The sequence below is a fragment of the Schistocerca serialis genome, chromosome 4 (genome assembly GCF_023864345.2).
Source record: "Schistocerca serialis cubense isolate TAMUIC-IGC-003099 chromosome 4, iqSchSeri2.2, whole genome shotgun sequence".
Taxonomy (NCBI): Eukaryota; Metazoa; Arthropoda; class Insecta; order Orthoptera; family Acrididae; genus Schistocerca; species Schistocerca serialis.
The window spans coordinates 121,246,743-121,271,294 of NC_064641.1; the positions used below are offsets into that span (position 1 = coordinate 121,246,743).

The 24,552-nt window shown below is 44.8% G+C and overlaps 1 protein-coding gene across 1 annotated transcript in view; it reads left to right on the plus strand.

The window, feature by feature from the left end:
• The first annotated feature begins 3,918 nt into the window (after nucleotides 1–3,918).
• LOC126474027 (sensory neuron membrane protein 1-like) overlaps nucleotides 3,919–24,552 on the plus strand; it is a 355,677-nt gene continuing 335,043 nt past the window's right edge. The window contains exon 1 of the mRNA XM_050101434.1: nucleotides 3,919–4,119. Coding sequence (XP_049957391.1) covers nucleotides 3,982–4,119 — 138 coding nt within the window. The 5' untranslated portion in view covers nucleotides 3,919–3,981. The remainder of the gene's footprint in view (nucleotides 4,120–24,552) is intronic.

The window sequence follows — 24,552 nt, forward strand, 5'->3', positions numbered from 1 at the left end:
GTGCCAAACCGGATCATTGTATTAAGAGTCTATTGAGGTACACTACTGGTTATTAAAATTGCTACACCAAGAAGAAATGCAGATGATAAACGGGTATTCATTGGACAAATATATTATACTAGAACTAACATGTGATTACATTTTCACGCAGTTTGGGTGCATAGATCCTGAGAAATCAGTACCCAGAACAACAACCGCTGACCGTAAGAACGGCCTTGATACGCCTGGGCATTGAGTCAAACAGAGCTTGGATGGCGTGTACAGGTACAGCTGCCCATGCAGCTTCAACACGATACCACACTTCACCAAGTGTGACGAGCCAGTTACTCGGCCACCATTGATCAGACGTCTTCAATTGGTGAGAGGTCTGGAGAGTGTACTGGCCAGGGCAGCAGTCGATCATTTTCTGTATCCAGAAAGGCCCGTACATGACCTGCAACATGTGGTCGTGCATTATCCTGCTAAAACGTAGGGTTTCGCAGGGATCGAATGAAGCGTAGAGCCACGGGTCGTAACACGTCTGAAATGTAACGTCCACTGTTCAAAGTGCCGTCAATGCGAACAAGAGGTGATCGAGATGTGTAGCCAATGGCACCCAATACCATCTCGCCGGGTGATACGCCAGCATGGCCATGGCGAATACACGCTTCCAATGCGCGTTCTTGCAAACGTCTCCATCTGTTGACTCAGGGATCGAGACGTGGCTGCACGATCCGTTACAACCTTGCGGATAAGATGCCTGTCATCTCAACTGCTAATGATACGGGGTCGTTGGGATCGAGCACGGCGTTCCGTATTACACTCCTGAAACCACCAATTCCATATTCTGCTAACAGTCATTCGATCTCGACCAACACGAGCAGCCATGTCGCGATACGATAAACCGCAATCGCGGTAGGCTACAATCCGACCTGTATCAAAGTCGGACACGTGATGGTACGCATTTCTCCTCCTTACACGAGGCATCACAAGAACGTTTCACTAGGCAACGCTGGTCAACTGCTGTTTGTGTATGAGAAATCGGTTGGAAACTTTCCTCATGTCAGCACGTTGCAGGTGTCGCCTCTGGCGCCAACCTTTTGTGAACGCTCTGAAAAGCTAGTCATTTACATATCACAGCATCTTATTCCTGTCGGTTAAATTTCGCGTCTGTAGCACGTCAGCTTCGTGGTGTATCAATTTTAATGGCCAGTAGTGTAAAAACGCATAGAGTAGACTTTAAGTGTAGTTAAATTTAGGTGTGTATAAAATGTATGTAACATATCGAAACTGTAATTAAAGTGGAGAGCAGGGCGATATCTATCTATGTTCTCGAGATATTGGCTTTTATGTCTGTGGGAGGATCACGCGCAGTGCATCCACTTCTGTCAAAGAATGGCTCTGAGCACTATGGGACTTAACATCTGAGGTCATCAGTCCCCTAGAACTTAGAACTACTTAAATCTAACTAACCTAAGGACATCATACCCATCCATACCCGAGGCAGCATTCGAATGTGCGACCGTAGCGGTCGCGCGGTTCCAGACCGAAGCGCCTAGAACCGCTCGGCCACAGCGGCCGGCCCACTTCTGTCCATTTGCAATGTGGATAATGTGGGTGTAGCACCGTCCTTTTTCATAAATGCTTTAAGATATCAAAACAAGGTTTTTAGAAAATGCTAGTTGACAAAGAGATGCGCATTTTGCCATATTATTAATACTCAAAACTTTTTTACCTATCGAGGTATGGAAATAAATAGTTTTCTGCCATGAACAGTGTTCTTTCTTAACCATTTAATATCTCGCCAAAGAAGAATACTGTGGGACTGCACACGTTAATATTTATGTATTTCATGTGAGATACTTAGTCTCAGTCGAAACCTGTTTGTTGTAATGTCGCAATATGCAATCGTTTAGAAGCTATTTGTTTTAATTACTTCAGCTTCCATCGCGACCTTTAGTTTACTCACGAAGTTTATAATGCGACACTATTGAAATGGTCTTCGTATGGAAGCGTCCGGTTATTTGAGTTTCTTTTATTCTGGGATACTAAGTACGAGGTATACTGCGTAACTGCCTGTCATCATCTTCAGAGGTCACACATTGTGTAGAAAAAGACAGCACACTATCTGAGCGTTCTCACTGATCAAAGACTCATTGGTGTTCATGTAGGGCCATAATTAGCTTTGATGTGTCTCCTTTTATGACCACAACTTGACTGACAAAATACCGAATATACTTTTGATTGGCCTTCATGTGGTCTTCAGTCCGAGGACTGGTTTGATGCAGGTCTCCACGCTACTGTAAGCTGTGAAAGCATCTTCATCTCTGAATAACTGCTGCATCCTACATCATTTTGAACCTGCTTACCGTATTCATCTCTTGGTCTCCCGCTGCAATTTTTATCCCCACACACTATGAAGAAATTCTTCTGTTCAGACTTCAAAGCGCGAGGATTACTGCTAAGACTTTTTAATTGCGTGCGATTCAAATGCAGAATGGATTACTGCCTAGTATTAACTGAGTGAACGCTGCTAATTCTAGAGAATAAGATCATATTGCTAACAATGAAGGACAATAAAGGAAATTGAGAGGTCAATGTTAAAATATCCAGACTTCTGAACATGTGTCGTGAAGAGGTTCGCGAACTTACATTACTTATTATCCCAACTGCCCCTTCCTGAGCCAAACGTACGCTTTGTATATGGGAATAGTTACCGCAAAACACAATGCAGTATGTCAAAAGCGATTTAAAATTAGCAGAGTAGACTAATGTTCGTGTTGGACCGTCAGTTACTGTAGATGCTCTGCCGACCGGAGTGGCCGAGCGGTTCTAGGCGCTTCAGTCTGGAACCGGGCGACCGCTACGGTCGCAGGTTCGAATCCTGCCTCGGGCATGGATGTGTGTGATGTCCTTAGGTTAGTTAGGTTTAAGTAGTCCTAAGTTCTAGGGGACTGATGACCTGAGGTGTTAAGTCCCATAGTGCTCAGCGCCATTTTGTAGATACTCTTCTAATGTTAGATGTATCAAGAATCAGTTTCTGAACAAGATCCTGAACATGGGCCTTCCATGCTAGCTATTTGAGCACCTGGGAATTTCGATTGTTCAGACTTACTAATTACGCACCCGTTCTGTCTGATCAAATTGTCAGTTTTGGCTGAACTGTGAACTGGTCGAGAAAACTATTGTGTGAGAGGTGTTTCCAGAATGACAAGGCGAGGTATTTTGGAGGTGGAACCTCCCCTGAATTACCGAAATGCAGACGTCTACAAATAAGGACTACTCCAAGTCATCCGTCGTTGGAAAAAAAAGGTAGAGGACTAATACCATCAGTATAACAATAATGGCGTGTGACGAGGGCCTCACGTCGGGTAGACCGCTCGCCTGGTGCAAGTCTTTCGATATGACGCCACTTTGGCGACTTGCGCGTCGATGGGGATGAATTGATGATGATTAGGACAACACCCAGTCCCTGAGTGGAGAAAATCTCAGACCCAGCCGGGAGTCAAACCGGGCTCTTAGGATTGACAGTTTGTCGCGCTGACCACTCAGCTACCGGGAGCGGACAATACCATCAGTAAGCTTCGTCTTTGAAGCTAGATTGTTTGGAGATGACAATCAACTTTTTTTACGATTCCCTTCGTATCACGTAATATTTTAGATTAGGTTATTTGCTGTGAAGCTGATACTTCTACTTCGGGCACACAGGTGTCCAGTCGACAGCACATTTAATCGTGTGGACGCACGAAGCTGACAGCGACGCACTTTGGCGCGGGTTAGAACGTCGGGAATGGACCGGCCTTTCCCCTGTCGGTTATGCAGCCCGCAGCACACGCCTCTGCCAGTGACGTAACAGCGTACTGTTCGCGCGTGCGCACACCGCCCGCCGAGGCGGGCATCAGCTGTTGGCGCGGCTCGGCGGGCGCCAGTCGGCGTGCGGCGTCGCTTGTGTGCTGTTGCTGTGTCGCGTGCTGTCTCCGTGTGTACTGTCTCTGTCGCGCGATGCTGTCGGCTCGAGTGTGCGGTTGCGGGCGGCGCAGCCTCTGGTGGGGTCTGGCAGCGGGAGCAGCCCTGCTGGCGGTCGCTCTGGTGCTGCGCTGGGCCGCCTTCCCCGCCATCCTCACCGCTAAGATCAAGCAGGTAGGCGGCGTAGTGTCCAACTGCAAGTCTGACAAGCGCCTGCAAATCGCCTTCGACTCCAAGTAGTTCGAAAAGACTTATACAAATATTAGTTACTGCTTAGAATCCGTGGAGCTCGCACAGCAACGAAATATTTGTTTGCAATGGGCGACACCGATACTGTAAAACAAATAAAGAAATAAATAAAATAAAATTAAAAAAATATATATAAAAATGTAGCCTAAGAAGAAAATAGGCGTCTAGTGTAGAGGCTAGTTACTGAAACGAAAAACTTCTTCTCTTGTTAAGTTACTATGTGAATTGGTGTTGTTGTGGTCTTCAGTCTTGAGACCGGTTTGATGCAGCTATCCATGCTACTCTATCCTGTGCAAGCTCCTTCATCTCCCAGTACGAACTGCAGCCTACATCCTTCTGAATCTGCTTAGTGTATTCATCTCTTGGTCTCCCTCTACGATTTTTACCCTCAACGCTGCCCTCCAATACTAAACTGGTGATCCCTTGATGCCTCAGAATATGTCCTACCAACCGATCCCTTCCTCTAGTCAAGTTGTGCCACAAACTCCTCTTCTCCCCAATTCTATTCAATACCTCCTCATTAGTTATGTGATCTACCCATCTAATCTTTAGCATTCTTCTGTAGCACCACATTTCGAAAGCTTCTATTCTCTTCTTGTCCAAACTATTTATCGTCCATGTTTCACTTACACACATGGCTACACTCCATACAAATCTTCCAGAAACGACTTCCTGACACTTAAATCTATACTCGATGTTAACAAATTTCTCTTCTTCAGAAACGCTTTCCTTGCCATTGCCAGTTTACATTTTATATCCTCTCTTCGTCGACCATCATCAGTTATTTTTCTCCCCAAATAGCAAACCTCCTTTACTACTTAAGTGTCTCATTTCCTATCTAATTCCCTCAGCATCGCCCGATTTAATACGACTACATTCCATTATCCTCGTTTTGCTTTTGTTGATGTTCATCTTATACCCTCCTTTCAAGACACTGTCCATTCCGTTCAAGTGCTCTTCCAAGTCCTTTGCTGTCTCTGACAGAATTACAATGTCATCGGCGAACCTCAAAGTTTTTATTTCTTCTCCATGGGTTTTAATACCTACTCAGAATTTTTCTTTTGTATCCTTTACTGCTTGCTCAATATACAGATTGAATAACATTGGGGAGAGGCTACAACCCTGTCTCACTCCCTTCCCAACCACCGCTTCCCTTTCATGTCCCTCGACTCTTATAACTGCCATCTGGTTTCTGTACAAATTGTAAATTTGTGAATTAAAGATATATATACTGAAGAGCCAAAGAAACTGACATGCCTGCCTAATATCGCGTAGGACCCCCGCAACACAACGTGGCGTGGACTCGACTAATGTCTGAAGTAGTGCTGGAGGGAACTGACACCATGAATCCTGTAGGGCTGTCCATAAATCAGAAATAGTAAGATGGGTTGACAATCTCTTCTGAACAACACTGCGCAAGGCATCCCAGACACGCTCAATAATGTTCATGTCTGGAGAGTTTGGCGGCCAACGGAAGTGTTAAAACCCAGTAGAGTGTTCCTGGAGCCATTCTGTAGCAATTCCGGACGTTTGGGGTGTCGCATTGTCCTGCTGGAATTGCGCAAGTCCGTCGGCATGCACAATGGACTTGAATAGATGCAGGTGATCAGACAGGATGCTTATGTATGTGTCAACTAACAGAGTCGTATCTATACATATCAGGGGCCTCATATCACAACAACTGCACACGCCCCACACCATTACAGAGCCTTCACCAGCTTGAACAGTCCCCTGGTGACAGGCCAGGAAATATGTTTCCAGTCACCAGCAGTCCAATGTCGGTGTCGACGGGCCCAGGCGAGGCGTAAAGCTTTGTGTTGTACAGTCATCTAGGCTACACGAGTGGACCTTTGGCTCCAAAGAGCCAGAAGATTGTTCCTGGGGCCACTCTGTAGAAATTATGGACGTTTTGGGTGTCGCATTGTCCCGCTGGAATTGCCCAAGTCCGATGGCATGCACAGTGGAATAGATGCAGGTGATCAGACAGGATGCTTACGTACCTGTCAACTAACAGAATCATATCTAGACGTATCAGGGGCCCCATATTACTACAACTGCACACGCCCCACACCATTACAGAGCCTCCACCAGCTTGAACAGTCCCCTGCTGACATGCATGGCCCATGGATTCATGAGGTTGTCTCTATATCTGTACATGTCCATCAGCTCGATGCAATTTCAAACGAGACTCGTCCGACCAGGCAATATGTTTCCAGTCGTCAGCAGTCCAATGTCGGTGTCGATGGGCCCAGGCGAGGCGTAAAGCTTTGGGTTGTATAGTCATCAAGGGTACACGAGTGAGCCTTTGGCTCCGAAAGCCCCTATCGATGTCGTTTCGTTGAATGGTTCGCACGGTGACACTTGTTGATGGTACAGGGTTGACATCTGCAGCAATTTGTGGAAGGGTTGCACTTCTGTCACGTTGAACGATTCTCTTCAGTCGTCGTTGGTCGCATTCTTACAAGACCTTTTTCTTTCCACAGCGATGTCGGAGATTTGATGTTTTACCGGATTCCTGATATCCACGATACACTCGTGAAATGGTCGTACTGAAAAATGCCCACTTCACCGCAGCCTCGGAGTTGCTGTGTCCCATCGCTCGTGCGCCGACTGTAACGCCACGTTGAAACTCACTTAAATGTTCATAACCTGCCATTGTAGCAGCAGTAACCGATCTAACTTTTTTTTTTCTTTATTGTGATTTCATGCCTCTGCCCCATATAGGCAGGGGAGGGCTGTCAGCGGCACAATCCGCCGCTCTTCAGCCGAGTGACACGACAACTAAAACAAGAATAAAATAATACGTACATAAGGAGATAAAAAAGGGGAACAGAAAACAGAGTAGGGGGAGAAAATGGAGGTAAAAATATACTGACATGTAGACGTTCATTGGGGACAGTTAAAAAAGGCACCAGAAAGTTAAAAAACACAGTTGGCGATTCTTAAAACACAGAGAAGACACTGGATGCGTATGCACAGGTTAAAAGTTGGCCACAGTATTAAAAACACTCCGAAACAACACCCTTAAAACCCACTACCGATCTAACAACTGCGGCAGATACTTGTTGCCTTATGTAGGCGTTGCCGACCGCAGCGCTGTATTCTACCAGTTTACATATCTCTGTATTTGAATATGGATGCCTATACCAGTTTCTTTGGCGCTTCAGTGTATTTGAGGATACTTAGTGTCTAAATAATATGAACTAAATGGTAAGATTTATTATATATCTTGTCTCTTAAAAATTCGCTGGTCATCAGATGTAAAATTCGATGAATGGCGAACATTTTGAGATGACACAGTTTTAATATCTACTTCACTACAAAAGTTTTCTCTGTAATCAACTTTTCTAATATGTTGTGCACATTATACTGAATTAAGTAAAAGTTATAAAATATAAAAGCTTATGTTGTGTAAAATCCGTACATATGGGTAGAAAGGGATGTCATTTCTTAGAAAAGTATAACAACACATTTCACACATATTGTTGAGCAGTCGTCAGAAAACTAAATGCTTGATGCCAAAATGACATTTCCTTTTCTGTTTCAGCGGAAACCGCAAATTAAATGTCTCACGGTGCAGCAGATATAGGAATTCACTGAAGAACTGTAACTCTGCCGCTTGCAAAAAGAAAAAAAAATACAATTAATACGATACTTCAAACTATTTGTATGCTTGCACCTGCCAAATGTGAAAAACGATAAACACTGCATTAAAATATGGAATTTTGGAGAAATTAGATTAATTGAGCTGTTGCATGTGTAGTACTAATGCAGGAAGTCGTTCAGTTGCTACGCTAAAATCAGTGCTTGATTTCAGCTTTACGTGAGCAAAACTGTAAAAGTCGTCTTCATTTCGCATAATGCCCATGTTTGGTCCAGGCACGAGCTATTTATGTTTCCATAGTTTTCGAGCAGCAACTAGTGCATAGGAATGAGTACAGAACGGTAATCCTAGGGTCTCGGGGTTGAGACCCTAGACGGAAACATTTTTTTTAATCACCAGTTTTTACGTTACACAGCAAATCAACCGAAACGTTACTCAATGTATTGTGATTTATTAACATTTTTCCTAAAAGGCATGAAAAGGGAAGGCAAAGGAAAATTTGGGATTGCAAATAAATTTCTACGATTGGAATGTAAGGCGTACATGAGAAATTCGTGTATCAAATTAGATACTTTATTATTTTACATCTGATGATTTACACGTGCTGGGGTGATATTCATCACAAAAACTTTATGAACCATAGGGGGTCAAGCGGGAATATTCCACGGTGTCCCACAACGAATTTCGCATTTTGCCAACTGAGATTGAGCCAGAAAAGACATTACTTGTTGAACGACCCTTGTAAATGGCGTATGTTTACAATTACATGGTTGTTTTAAAGTTTCTACAGAAATACGAACTTGGTTTACGTTCATAAAAGGTTCTCTCTCGTTGCACAGTTTTTCAATAAACTACACGTAACGCATCATTTCATGCTTGATATTTCCTCCGACGATGATGCCATCATGCAGCGTGCTTAATATCCATGACACAAGGCCGGAATCATCTTTAAGTGGTTTGAGACGCATGATAGAGAACTCATGTTGATGTCCTGGTCGCAAAATTTGACTGATCTTGACCCGATGTCACACGTGTGGGCCACTATCGGATGCCATATCCACGCCCAAAAACCACACGATCGCAATTTACAAAAATTCCACGACCTGTACGTATGCGTCTGGTGCCACGTGCCTCTGGAAACATACCAGGAAATTGCGGCATCCATGCCTCGCGGAATCACTGCTTTCTTGTGTTCTAAAGGTGCTCCAACACACCACTAAGTCAGTGGTCGTTTTTTTCTTTTTGTCTCAGTAGTGTGTTTCGGAGACGCATTCGTGGTAGTAATCTGATTATTCCATCTCGGTACACATGAAAATGGCCGATAATTTCCGAAACATGTAATGTGTTGAATGAAACAACTCGTTGGCAAAGGCCGAATCGGTTCTAGGGGCTTCAGTCCGGAACCGCGCTGCTGCTACGGTCGCAGGTTCGAATCCTGACTCGGGCATGGATGTGTGTGATGTCCTTAGGTTAGTTAGGTTTTTAAGTATGTAGTTCTAAGTCTAGGGGACTGATGACCTCAGATGTTAAGTACCACAGTGCTTAGAGCCATTTGAACCATTTTTGAAAGGTCGAAAGTTTAATTGCTGATTGTGATGCAAAGTAGGCAGAGGTACACAGAAGAGATGGTAACTGCTTTAGCCGACAGTGGTGAGGAGGTTCCAGATGGTGCAGTTGCTTACCAATTGCCTTCTATCAGTTTTCGGTAGATTACCCCCCCCCCCCCCCCACACACACACGGTGTAAAAATCATAAATAGAAGTTAATATTGAACATATACTTCGTTAGGTTGGCAACAAATAGGTAAACATACCAAAGAAGATGAAACACGTAATGGAGTCACAGTATTTACGCTGCGAAAAGCAGTGTACGACGAAATAGTTGTATCAAGCGACAAAAGAACAATAGTCCACCACAAAAAATAGTGAGAAACATGGTGAACAGTGTGTGGAAGGCGAGAACACAAAGATGTGATTATATGGCACTGATAAAAGTGGTAGTGCTACCTCCAGACCATATGTGAGGAAACGCATATCAGTAAATCGTAAGTAATTACTTTTTTTTACAAAAAATGGCGAAGTGAACTGTTTGATAATCTATAACTAACAAAACTGTATCGTTATAGATCTCACTGATGATGCCTTAGAACAGGAGAAGACGAAACGCGTATAGGATAAATAAAGTAACTAGCAGCAGGAAAAGGCAGTTTTATTTTCAAAACAAATATTTATATGCTTGCTGCGGAGAACGGCCACACAAAAAAACTTGTTATAATATGTGGTGTTCACCCACGGACGCCACGTAGGTACCTCTTGAAGGATCAAAATGGTTCAAATGGCTCTGAGCACTATGGGACTCAACATCTGAGGTCATCAGTCCCCTAGAACTTAGAACTACTTAAACCTAACTAACCTAAGGACATCACACACATCCATGCCCGAGGCAGGATTCGAACCTTCGACCGTAGCAGTCGCGCGGTTCCGGACTGACGCGCCTAGGACCGCTTGGCCACCGCGGCCGGCCCTCTTGAAGGAGATAAGCATTTAAACATACAGTGTGTTTCAGAAGTGATGGTCAATATTCAGGGATATGACAGGAATGATCATTCGAAGCAAAAAAGTCAAATAAACGTGGCCTCTAAAACGCAAACCTTGAAAGCTATGAGCAATTCTTGATCTCCGATACTGTGAAACAAATCTTTTCTACTGAAAGCTCTTTGATTTTCATATTTTGGGAAGTGATAGTGTGGATCAAAAGAAGAAAAAAATGTCCAGTAAACAAGCGAAGATGAACAAGTGCTCATAGCTTTTAAGGTATGCATTTTAGAACACATGTTTCAAATGGCTCTGAGCACTATGGTACTTAACTTCTGAGGTCATCAGTCCCCTAGAACGTAGAACTACTTAAACCTAACTAACGTAAGGACATCACACACATCCATGCCCGAGGCAGGATTCGAACCTGCGACCGTAGCGGTCGCGCGGTTCCAGATTGCAGCGCCTAGAACCGCTCGGCCACTCCGGCCGGCAGAGCACATGTTTATTGGACATTTTTTTCTTCCTTTGGTTCATACTACCACTTCCCAAAATATAGAAAGCAAAGAGCTTTCAGTAGAAGAGATTTGTTTCACAGTATCGGAGATCAAGAATTGCTCATAGCTTTCAAGGTTTGCGTTTTAGAGCCCATGTTTACTTGCGTTTTTGATTCGAATGGTCATTTCCATATCCCTGAATATTGAGATCATCACTTCTGAAACACCATGTATACTCAGTAATGAAATTCGTCATAAGTAATTGATCACAGTTTGAAAAGAACAATGATGTAAATGCCTACAACACTAGAGGAAAAAATGGCGTTTGTTATGAGTTGTTAAAGCAGTGGCTCAAAGAGGAGTTCAATATGCAGAACAAAAAATTTTAACTGTTTGTCCGATAATATAAAATGTCTGACAGGTTTTAAATCTAATTTAAAATCATTTCTCCTGGACAACTCCTTCTATTCCACTGACGAATTTCTACTTAAAAACTGATTGCCAGTAAAAAATTAAATAAATAGAAACAAATAAATAAAAAATATTAAGTGTAGTTGCATGAACAGAGCTAAAAATAATAATGTGTGCATTAATGTTAACACTAATCATGTACACATGTCGTATGAACTGACTCGTTCCACTCCATTTCCATAAAAGAATCGTTCAGATGCTCTATGGAACATGTAGGTAAGTAAGTAAGTAACTAACAAGGTTGTTAGCCTCCGCGAGGAAGGTTGTCTGTTAGTGCGGGCGGGTTCCAATTTCGCGTACGACGTCTGTCCCGGCACACGGACTGAGCGAGCAAGTGTTCAAGTGTTTAACTTGATTGTGTGGCCCTCATGGGCCGGTGGACGGCCTCTGGTCCCCTGACGCCAGCAGAACTCGTTCCGTGAGCTGGGAGTGCGGCGGTAGCGATCCGTCGTCTTTGTCGTCTAGTTGGCCTCGCAGGGGAAAGCGGTCAAGATCAGCCCGTGCAGAACTCGACAGAACCCGCTCCAATGAACGTTATGAAACTACTGAGGCCGTTTCGCAGTTTGCGACATTCGCGCGGCGAGATTCCCATCTTCGGGTCTGTAGAACTCGAGGCAGATGTGCTGAGTGAGGGTAGAGATTTGCGATTTTGCCCACCGTCAATATTCATTTCTGTTTCAGTACCGATTTCTAAAAGTATTTGAGCGATAATAATCGTCTCCAAAACATCGACGTCAAATGATGAATTTATAGAATCTCGTGAAAAGCAACATACCTGTACAAACGCTTCTACACTACTGGCCATTAAAATTGCTACACCACGAAGATGACGTGTTACGGACGCGAAATTTAACCGACAGGAAGAAAATGCTGTGATATGCAAATGATTAGCTTTTCAGAGCATTCACACAACGTTGGCGCCGGTGGCGACACCTACAACGTGCTGACATGAGGAAAGTTTCCAACCGATTTCTCATACACAAACAGCAGTTGACTGGCGTTGCCTGGTGAAACGTTGCTGTGATGCATCATGTAAGGAGGAGAAATGCGTACCATCACGTTTCCGACTTTGATAAAGGTCGGATTGTAGCCTATCGCGAATGCAGTTTATCGTCTCGCGACATTGCTGCTCGCGTTGGTCGAGATCCAATGACTATTAGCAGAATATGGAATCGGTGGGTTCAGGAGGGTAATACGGAACGCCGTACTGGATCCCAACGGGCGCGTATCACTAGCAGTCGAGATGACAGGCATCCTATCCGAATGGCTGAAACGGATCGTGCAGCCTGAGTCAACAGATGGGTACGTTTGCAAGACAACAACCATCTGCACGAACAGTTCGACGACGTTTGCAGCAGCATGGACTATCAGCTCGAGACCATGGCTGGGGTTACTCTTGACACTGCATCACAGACAGGAGCGCCTGCGATGGTGTACACAACGACGAACCTGGGTGCACGAATGGCAAATCGTCAATTTCTCGGATGAATCCAGGTTCTGTTTACAGCATCATGATGGTCACATCCGTGTTTGGCGACATCGCGGTGAACGCACATTGGAAGCGTGTATTCTTCATCGCCATACTGGCGTATCACCTGGAGTGATGGTATGTGGTGCCATTGGTTACAAGTATCGGTCACCTCTTGTTCGCATTGATGGCACTTTGAACAGTGGATATTACATTTCAGATGTGTTACGACCCGTGGCTCTACCCTTCATTCGACCCCTGCGAAACCGTACATTTCAGCAGGATAATGCACGACCGCATGTTGCAGGTTCTGTACGGGCCTTTCTGGATACAGAAAATGTGTCCAATGAATACCCGTTTATCAGCTGCATTTCTTCTTGGTGTAGCAATTTTAACGGCCAGTAGTTTAATGTCATATTTATCCATACATGTTATAAAAATAATTGTATGTATTTGTGTACGTATATTCCACATAAACTTAATGCTTCTAATAGAGATTTCAGGTAGTTTTGAGCTGTGAAGGCAGATTCATTTCAGTTCGTTTGTAAATTATTCTTTCCTTGTGCTATTTTAGATTGGTCACTCTATAAATCGAGTTTGGTTTCTGCGTTTTCCAGTATTTCCCACACTACATGACACAGATACCGGAGAAATGTGGACATGGAGATGTGTGGACAGTAGGGTGTACCGTCGATTTCCGGACACCACCTTTTCCAGGTAGTTACGGCTGCGATCCATCGGCACGAAGGAAGGCCTTCCTCGAGCTAGCGGAATCCACAAATCTCCGTTTTCAACACGTCGTGCCCGTATCTTTCCCAACACCGCCAGCACATAAGGGGCTTCTGCACGTTCAGTATTTCTTAACAGCACTATTTGGTCAATCTTTCAATATACAGAAACCACCATCACACCATCGATTGTTACTTACGCTGAAGCGCCAAAGACACTGGTATATGCATGCGTATTGAAATACAGCGATATGTAAACATGCAGAATACGACGCTGCAGTCGGCAAAGCCTATAAAAGACAACAAGTGTCTGCCGCAATTGTCAGGTCGGTTACTGCTACTACAATGCCAGAAGATTTAAGTGGTGTTATCGTCGGCGCACGAGCGATGGGACAGAGCATAACCGAAGTAGCGATGAAGTGGGGATTTTCCCGTACGACTACTTCACGAGTGTACCGTGAATATCTGGAATCCGACAAAACATAAAATCTCCGACATCGGCGCGGCTGGAAAAAGATCGTGCAAGAACGGAACCAACGACGACTGAAGAGAATTGCTCGGCGTGAAATAAGTGCAACCCTTCGGCAAATTGCTGCAGGTTTCAATGCTGGGCCCAAAAAGTGTCAGTCTGCAAACTATTCAACGAAACATCATCGATATGGGCTTTCGGAGCCGAAGGCCCACTCGTGTACACTTGATGACTGCACGACACAAAGCTTTAAGCCTCGCCTGGGCGCGTCAACGCCGACACTGAGCTGTTGATGGCTGGAAACACGTTGCGTGGTCGGACGAGCCCCGTTTCAAATTGTATCGAGCAGATGGACGTGTACGGGTATGGAGACAACCTCATGAATCCATAGTCCCTACATGTCAGCAGGAGACTGTTCAAGCTGGTGGAAGCTCTATAATCTGGGGCGTATGGAGTTTGAGTGATATGGGATCGCTGATACGTCTAGATACGACTCTGACAGGTGACAAGTATGTAACCATCCTGTCTGATCACCTGCATCTATTCATGTCCATTGTGCATTCCGACGGAATTGGGCAATTCCAGCAGGACCATGCGACACCCCACACCTGCAGATTTGCTCAAGAGTGGCCACAGAAACTTCTGAGTTTAAACACTTTCGCTGGCCATCAAACTCTCCAGACATGAACATTACTGATCCTGTCTGGGATTCCTTGTAACGTGTTGTTCAGAAGAGGTCTCTACACCCTCGTACTCTTACGGATTTATGGACAGCTCTGCAGGATTCCTGGTGTCAGTTCCCTCCAGCACTACTTCAGACATTAGTCGAGTCCATGTCACGTCGTGCTGCGATACTTCTGCGTGCTCGCAGGGACCTTCCACGATATTAGGAAGGTGTACGAGTTTCTTTGGCTCTTCTCTGTATAATTTATTACTATTTTAGTATTAACTGTATTCGCGACACATCTTGCACATAGTATGCACATAAACAATGAGATGCGTGAAAAACTGCCTCATCATGAATGACGTCTAAATTCATTACTACTTTGCTACTGGCTCTATTCGTTATAAATTTAGTGGACAGTGTCCACATGTGTCGTTGAATGTAGCTACAATATTGTATCAAAAAAAAAAAAATGGCTCTGAGCACTATGGGACTCAACTGCTGAGGTCATTAGTCCCCTAGAACTTAGAACTAGTTAAACCTAACTAACCTAAGGACATCACAAACATCCATGCCCGAGGCAGGATTCGAACCTGCGACCGTAGCGGTCTTGCGGTTCCAGACTGCAGCGCCTTTAACCGCACGGCCACTTCGGCCGGCTAATATTGTATCGTTGTACGACAAATAGTTCAGCATGGCGTCAACGAGATATACTGTACCTGCTTGTGACGTCACACTAGTCGTCTTGTCCGCCATACTTCGCGAACGCTCGGATCTGTGCAGGGCCCAGGGAAATCAACATTTAACTGAAAAGGTAGCCTCTGAAGGTCTTGACTTTGTTCTGGACTCTTGAGAGTTTGCTTGCATTTAAAAGCGCAGTAAAGAATTATTAAAATCATCTGAAACAGTTACTCGCTTCCCCCCCCCCCCCCCCCCCCCCCGCCCCCCGACCCCAGAGACGGCTGCTGGCGATCGTAAGACTTGCAGTGTCATTGTGACGTCCGCTCCACGGCCAGTATTTCTAGTGCTCCTCGTTTCAGGAGATATGACGTCCTAAACAGTGAGATGCTTCAAGAGCTGCTGCTGTTAGTGCACGACGTTTAAATTTATTACTGCGTTGCTACTAGTTCCATTCGCAACACATTTTGCATATAGTATCCACACAGGCTACTGAATGTGCCTGCAATATGATATCATTGTGCAACACGTAGTTCAGAAGATACGGCGTTATAAGCAGTAAGAACAAGGCCTCACGGTGCATGCTATGGGCGTGGTGGCACAGATATAAACAAATTCCTGGGGAACGCCGGGGTTCTCTGCTACTCAAACAATAAATACAGTGATAATCAATATAATATGTCTCACAATTTTTTATCTGCAGACCGTATAAATACGCCCATGTTCAGAAAAAAACAAAACACCTTGAACGACTAGAGGCAGGATGTTCATATTCACACGACACGTACATCAGTATGTTCTGCAGAAATGATTAGCATTTCAGCCATCTCGGTTGAACATGTGTCCTGTTGTCTTGTAGGCACAGGTTCCGCCCTGGGACCTGATAACTTGTTCCATGTGTGATGGCAGCGACTCTTCTAAGGCGCCAATGACCTCCTGTGTTATAGTCATCCAATTGCATTCACCTGGTTCCAAAGTTCATCTGTGCTTGTTGGCATTGCGTCACAGCGCTGCACCCATGGTTTCACCATATCCCATGCATTTTCGGTTGGCGACAAGTCTGGTGGTCTGGTGGTCCAGGGCAAAAGGCTGACATGCAATAGGCTGACACCCCGTTACACCAAGAAGGCACATGTTCGAGACTGACATCCTGTTACACCAAGAAGGCACGTGTTCGTGCAGCAACATGTGGTAGCGCATTGTCTTGCTGGAAAATGACGTCTTGGGTGTTGTACAAAAAGGGTGAGGCTACAGTTCGCGGGATGTCATTCACGTAGGTCACATTGGTTTCAGTGCCCTTGGCACGCACCAACTGGTGGTTGTACTCAATAGCACCGTACACCATAACGCCTTGAGTCGGCACTGTATGTCTTGCGCGAATGTAGTCACCGTGATGCCGTCCCCCGTGTTTGTGAGGAACCAAAATGCGTCCATCATTCTCATACAAACAGAACGTGGATTCGTCCGAAAACACTATCTGATGCCATTCTTGTCCCCAGTGACGTCGTTCCATACACCATTGCCGCCTGGTGTATTTCTGCACATTCGTCAAAGGTAGGTGCAGAAGTGGACGACACGCACGCACCCCATGCCGTGATAAACAGTGACGGGCTGTCACCTCTGATAGTGTACGATGTGTGGCAACGTTCCTCTGTTGCGCCAGAGCCAAGGAGGACGCAGATCTGTCCTGCAATGCCATTCAGATCAGGTGTCGATCTTCTCGGGGGGGGTGGTCTGGGTGGTGAGACCTGACCCATCTCGTCGTGTCCTACGGCCTTCCGTGAACCGCCCCAAAAATAGGCCCGCTTTCAAACTCACTGATTTGACGGTGCAGTTCGCGCGTACGTCTGCGAGGCATACTGCACGTCTGCTCAAGTCACATTGATCCATTACCTTCGGTTTATAGCGATAACCAGAGCCGCAGGCACATTTTACGAGTAGCTAGTGTTGCGCCGCCATATCGATGCTGACCATGAACGCGCTGACCGACATGTTCCAATGCTAATCATTTCTGCAAAACATACTAATGTACATGTCCTGTGAATATGAGCTTCCTAGCTCTAGTCTTGCAAGGTGTTCTGTAATTTTCTGATGATTGTAACATGCTTGAGATGAGGAACCCCTTCGATCTATTGCGTTGTTCAAATGTATGTGAAATCTTTTGGGAGCTTACACACTACTTAACCTAAATTGTCCTAAGAACAAACACACACACCCATGTCCGAGGGAGGACTCGAACCTCCGCCGGCAACATATTGTGTTGTTGGTAGAGACCATAACTATAGCATGCTTTTGGGAACAGTATGTCAGATGCAGACGTTATGGCTCTACGCAGAGGTGACAAAAGTCGTGGGATGCCTTCTAATACCACGTCAAAGCTGCTTGTGCTCGGCGTAGAGTAGCAACTCGACGTGGCATGGACTCAACAAGTTGTTGGAAATCCACTGCAGAAATACTGAGCCATGCTGCCTCTACAGACGTCCATATCTGCACTGACAACTCAACGTAAACGCCGCTGCTCTCGATCGTTAAGTGAAGGCCTTTGGCCACTGCGTTGTCTGTGGTGAGACGTAATGTCTGAAATATGGTACTCTCGGCACACTCTTAACACTGTAGATGTAGGGATACTGAATCTCCTAACGATTTCCGAAATGGAATGTCCCATACATCTAGCTCCAACTACTATTCCGTGTTCAAAATCTTTTAATTCCCTTCGCGCGGCCATAATCACATCGGAATCCTTCCCGCATGAATCACCTGAGTACAAATGACATCGCCGGCAAAGCATTGCCCTTTTATGCCTTTTGTACGCGATACTACCGCCATCTGTATATGTGCATATAGCTATCCCGTGACTTTGTCACCTCAGTATACATCGAAAGGGCTCTGCACAAACGTGAGTTAGCGCTCTTCGCTGATGAGACGGGTTTTATTCTAACTAAACAGCAATTTTTGGAAATGACGTCTTGTTTGGGATCGTATTCAGACACTACCGAGTTGCTCCGCTTGTTTGCCAGGCCGGACTGCTAGGTATTCCTGGTGCGCGTCTGGAGTTCGGTGCAGAAGTGCGCGCTATCATCGCCACGGTTTGTACGCTGCGGTCGCGTCACGTCCCAGCGATACCGCACGCCTACCCATTCGGGTCTGCGCTGTATGATGATAACCGCCTCACTTCCTCACGCTCGGATTCAACACGCGCTCCACTGTCGTCGACATCGTATTTACGCCCCGGAGAAAGCGAAAAAAGTGCACAGACCGCTCAAGGGGAGTACACCAGATTAGTGACACGCAGAAACGAAGACTTAAACGAATTGAAACTCAGTTCCGAGAGCGGCAAAGTATCGATCACACTTAAGCATCGACCGCGTGGCTGAAGTGTACTGTGACGCTGGCAGGTAGGCCGTGCTCGTAAAAGTTCTCAAATACGAGGGTTGAAGCTTTAATAATGGCAACTATTTATTTACAGCTTGTAAAAGAACAGGTAAGTGTTTCAAAGTTATACTGACCTTCAAAGTAGTCACCAGCATTGTTATAACATGTTGCTAGCGATGTGGAAGTCGTAGGATACTCTTAGCAGTGCCAGTTGTGTCGACAGTTCGAGCAGCGCGGTCTATTGCCCGACGAATTTGTAGCAGTTCTGAAGCGAATGCCGTGAAGTGTTTCCTTCAGTTAAAAAATCGAGGTGAAATCACGAGGTCTTAAGTTAGGGGAGTGCAGTAGGTGGTACAGCATTTAGCAGCCCCATCAGTCAGACAAATCAGTAACAGCTTGCACTGTACGTGCTTGAGCATTGTCCTGCAAAATGATGGTCAGGTCCTGGAGAAAGAGTCATCACTTCTGTCACTAAGCTGGTCGTAGGTTGTGTTCCAAAAATGCACAGCGTAGAGACAGAAGTGGTGACACTTTCTGCAGGACCTGTCCATCATTTTGCAGGACAATGCTCAAGCACGTACAGTGCAAGCTGTTACTGATTTGTTTGACTGATGCGGCCGCTAAATGCTATACCACCTACTGCTCTCCCCTGACTTAAGCCCTCGTGAGTTCATCGCGATCTCTATACTTTGAAACACGTATCTATTTTGTACGAGCTGTAAATAAGTAGTTGCCACTATTTAAGTTCCAACCCTCGTATATACATACAGCATGTTTCAGAATTCCATAGCCGGCCGCTGTGGCCGAGCGGTTATAGGCACTTCAGTCCGGAACCACGCGGCTGCTACGGTCGCAGGTTCGAATCTTGCCTCGGGCATGGATGTGGGTGATGTCCTTAGGTTAGTTAGGTTTAAGTAGTTCTAAGTCTAGGGGACTGATGACTTCAGATGTTAAGTCACATAGTGCTTAGAGCCATTTTTTTGAATTCCATAGACAAACTTCGAGGTGCTGTAGAAGGCTGCTTGAGGAACAAATTGAGGTTGGGAACTCGTGTTCGAAAACGTCGTCCAATGACGCTACAGAGCATCGAAGTTACAGACGACTGCGCCTGTTTACAGGGTGTGTCCGTAAGAGTGTGCAAAAACGTAATAGGACTTAAGGAACGCTCCACTGAACAATTTGAGGTAGGGATCTGGTGTCGGAGAAGCCAGCTTGAGGAGATTTGGAAGTAAACTTGGCTACCGCTTTGCCTGTCATTACTGCTCTCCAGCTGATTTACAACTAACGTTCGTACAAGTTTACAAGCACTGTGCTGCTTATTTACTTGTACATTCTATATTTCCTGCAGCGAAACAAGGACGACGAGCCGTATCACCTACCTGGCCGTCTGAATGGCCACCTGTTCTTGAGGTTCGTGCAAAGAGTTCTGCCTGAGTTGATGGAGAGCGCACTCCTGGCTGTTCGTGAGAGGATGTAGATTCAACATGGCGGTCCACCGTCTCACTTCAGTGTGGATGGCCGCAACCATCTCAGTGTTGTATTTCATTCTTGCTGGATTCGAAGGGAGAAACTGTTTCATGGCCTGCTAGGTCACCTGACCTGAATCCGCTTGATTATTTCCTATGGGGACATCTAAAGTCACTTGTGACTGAGACTCCAGTGGATATTGAATTATAGTTGTCTGTGATATGATTCGAAACACACCACGGATATTCGTCAGGGTGCGTCAGAATCTTGTTAGCTGATGTCATGTTTGCATTGAGGTTTATGGCCGTCAGTTTCAGCACAGTCTGTAGATACAGTACAAATGGTACTTTCATTGTGGCAATAATTGTATTTGCAGGATACAGTACAAATGGTACTTTCATTGTGGCAATAATTGTATTTGCAGTTTACTGTAACTTATGTATATAAAAAAGTACACAGTATTGTGATTTTATTCCAATTACCTCCTTAAGGCGGCTTCTCTGATCTCAGGTTCCCTACCTCAAATTGTCCAGTGGAGCATGGTCTACGTCATTTTAAATATTTGCGCGCTCTTACGGAAACACCCTATATGGACGTATGTACAGGATGGTTCCATGATGATGCTACAGACTTTCAGGGGTGATGGAGATGGATAAATATAACAATTTCGGGTAAGGGTCCCTGGTCCGGAAAAGAAGAGAGTCCAAATTTATAAGTGAAAGTCGTTCTGATACCTCTGACAAAGTAATACCTGTATTGCTACTGTTGTTGCTAAGACTTCAGGTTACGCAAATTTCAGAGGTGGTAGTATGAACCAAAAGAAGAAAAACTTCTAGTAAAAAGTCTAAGAAGAAAAAAACTCTAAAATAATACCTTAAGAGGTATGGGCACTTGTTCAATAGATGAAATGCGTTACACAGCAGCGAAGATGAACAAGTGCTCATATTTCCTCGTGTATGCATTCTAGAGTCCATGTTCGGCGGACTGCCGGGCGGAGTGGCCGAGCGTTTCTAGGCGCTACAGTCTGGAACCGCGCGACCGCTACGGCATGGATGTGTGTGATGTCCTTAGGTTAGTTAGGTTTAAGTAGTTCTAAGTTCTAGGGGGTGATGACCTCAGAAGTTAAGACCCATAGTGCTCAGAGCCATTTGTTTACCGGACTTGTTTTTTCTTTGTTTTGGCCCATATTGCCACATCTGCAAGTTGCATGCCCTACGGTCTTGGCAACAACAGTACTGGTACATATACTGCTCTATCAGTGGAACCAGAACGATTTTCACTTACAAAATTTCTACTCAATTCGTTTCCGAACCCGGGACGCTTACCTCAGGTTGATGCATTCGTCCTTCTCCATCATCCTAGAAAGTTTGTAACATCATCACGGAATCACCTTGTACATACATACGCATACTTAAAGTAGTAAATGAGTTTTGCTATTTGGGGAACAAAATAACTGATGATGGTCGACGAGGAGAGGATATAAAATGTAGACAGGCAATGGCAAGGAAAGCGTTTCTGAAGAAGAGAAATTTGTTAACATCGACTACAGATTTAAATGTCAGGAAGTCTTTTCTGAAAGTATTTGTGTGGAGTGTAGCCATGTATGGAACTGAAACATGGACGATAAATAATTTAGACAAGAAGAGAATAGAAACTTTCGAAATGTGGTGCTACAGAAGAATGCTGAAGATAAGATGGGTAGACCACGTAACTAATGAGGAGGTATTGAATAGAATTGGGGAGAAGAGAAATTTGTGGTTTAAATGGTTCAAATGGCTCTGAGCACTATGGGACTCAACTTCTGCGATCATTAGTCCCCTAGAACTTAGAACTAGTTAAACCTAACTAACCTAAGGACATCACACACATCCAAGCTCGAGGCAGGATTTCAACCTGCGACCGTAGCGGTCTTGCGGTTCCAGACTGCAGCGCCTAGAACCACACAGCCACTTAGACCGGCGAAATTTGTGGCACAACTTGACTAGAAGAATGGATCGGTTGGTAGGACATGTTCTGAGGCATCAAGGGATCACCAATTTAGTATTGGAGGGCAGCGTGGAGGGTAAAAATCGTAGGAGACCAAGAAATGAATATACTAAGCAGATTCAGAAGGATGTAGTTTGCAGTAGGTATTGGGAGATGAAGAAGCTTGCACAGGATAGAGTAGCATGGAGAGCTGCATCAAACCTGTCCGTGGACTGAAGACCACAAAACACACAGGCGCCGGTGCCTATAATTTCGATGCTCCGCAGCGTCGATGGATGAAATTTCCGGAAAGGCCTTGCTATTTTGTTCCTCAAGATACCTTCAGCGGGGTTATAGAAAACTTCTTTACGGAAAAATTCGAGGAGCAGGCATTGGGAACTGCGAACAACAAATCGAATATTTAGTTCCGTTACGTGGATGATACGTTTGTTTTGTGGCGACGTTTTCGGTTTCACAGACGTCTTAACGGGCTCAATCCCAAGATTCAGTTTAGCATGGAGGAGGAGACAAGCGGAAGATTAAATTTTCTTGATGTGCTAGTTTTCAAGAAAGAAGATGGTAGCTTGGGCCACACGGCTTACCAAAAACTGACGCACACACACTGTCACCTACATCGGGATACGAACCACTGCCAATAACAAAGCGAGGCATCATTAAAAACGGTGGCGGGTAGAGCAAGGAAAATCTGCGAACCAGAGCTGCTTGACGTGGAATAAAATATCTCACCACTGCATTGATCAAGAATGGTTATTGGTTCGCCGAGGTGAAAAGATCTTTGAGGTCGCCACGTAGAAATCGCTGCGACGCTCCAGCGCCTGTGAAAAGTGGTGACAAAAGTGGTAAATTGTTTTTGTCTGTTGCATCACGTTGTGCTATTTCTGCTTTTTGTATATAGGAGTTATGACCATGCCACCATAACCACTGGATACTTACCGTTAGTCTTCGTTGATCCATTATGAACCGCGGAACAACGGTTGGCATGTACTTCTTGATGCAATAATTTACCAACAGCCGTATGTATTGTAGAAATTTATTTTATGAACTTCTATGTGCTACCAGTTTCGGCATTTCATTGATGCGTCAAGAAAAACTTACCGTTAGCTCCTTGTCGACGCCTTAACAATCGCAACCTCATCTCCAACAGCAAAGATACGAACAACGTCACAGTGTGGGAAATTCTCCAGTCCATCTCCTTCCGTGAATCGATTTATAATGTCGGTAACGGCGTTTCCAACCACATGAGTCATACCGATTATCAGCGGAAAGTATCTCCTCACCCGCCGACCCCCGGTGAAAAATTGCCATTGTGAATCGCTAAAGGCCGCTGTCTATATCGTAATCTGTATTATCTAGTACTAGTTACAGACTCGTTGGCAACAAATACATAATCACAAAGTCGGTTACCATCTCTATATGTTACTTAGTTCTATGTCCCATACGTCGTATTCACTGTAAACATTAAGGCGTGGTGTATGTCAGTCGGACAAAAGGTTGTAAGAACAGTTTAAAAATTATGTGGGCATATGATTTCCGCGAATAAGTTTGTAACTGAATACTTATTTGTATTCGAAAATATCTCAGTGCTATAGGCGGAGTTGCTACGGAAGACGTGTTTAATCTACATCTGAAAAGAAGTCTGTCAGACATTTTGTTTCCAAGGGAATATTATCAATGAATTTTATATCTGCAGATTTCCCTCCTGTCTGTAGCGAAGTGCAGTTTACTTTTCCTTGTAAAATTGTTCTTTTAAATATCAGTATTACTGTAGAAGTGTCATATATTGTTGACAAAAGATTTGATCAGTGAACAAATGTACTGTGACAAGCACTTAATATTCCTACAATGTGAGAGAACCGCAGATACGATATGATAACTCGTCGCGGGTGGTTATAATTGAAGTGCAGCTACTCACGAAGGTCCAGTGTATGGCAGCGAAACTTGGCATATATGCTAATGAATTAATACGGAACCGATTTACTCTGGAAAGAAATTAGTTAAATGAGATATTACTGTAACGAACTGTGGTTGACACGAGATGTTTTCCCTGCACTCATGCTGAATTTATGAATGGTTCAAACGGATCTAAGCACTATGGAACTTCTAGGCGCTTCAGTCTGGAGCCGCGCGACCGCTACGGTCGCAATTTCGAATCCTGCGTCGGGCATGGATGTGTGTGATGTCCTTAGGTTAGTTAGGTTTAAGTAGTTCTAAATTCTAGGGGACTGATGACCTCAGATGTTAAGTTCCATAGTGCTCAGAACCATTTTTGAACTTAACATCTGTGGTCATCAGTGCCCTAGACTTACAACTACTTAAACCTAACTAACCTAAGGACACCACACACATTCATGCCCGAGGCAGGATTAGAACCTGCGACCGTAGCAGCAGCGCGGTTCCGGACTGAAGCCCCTAGAATCGCT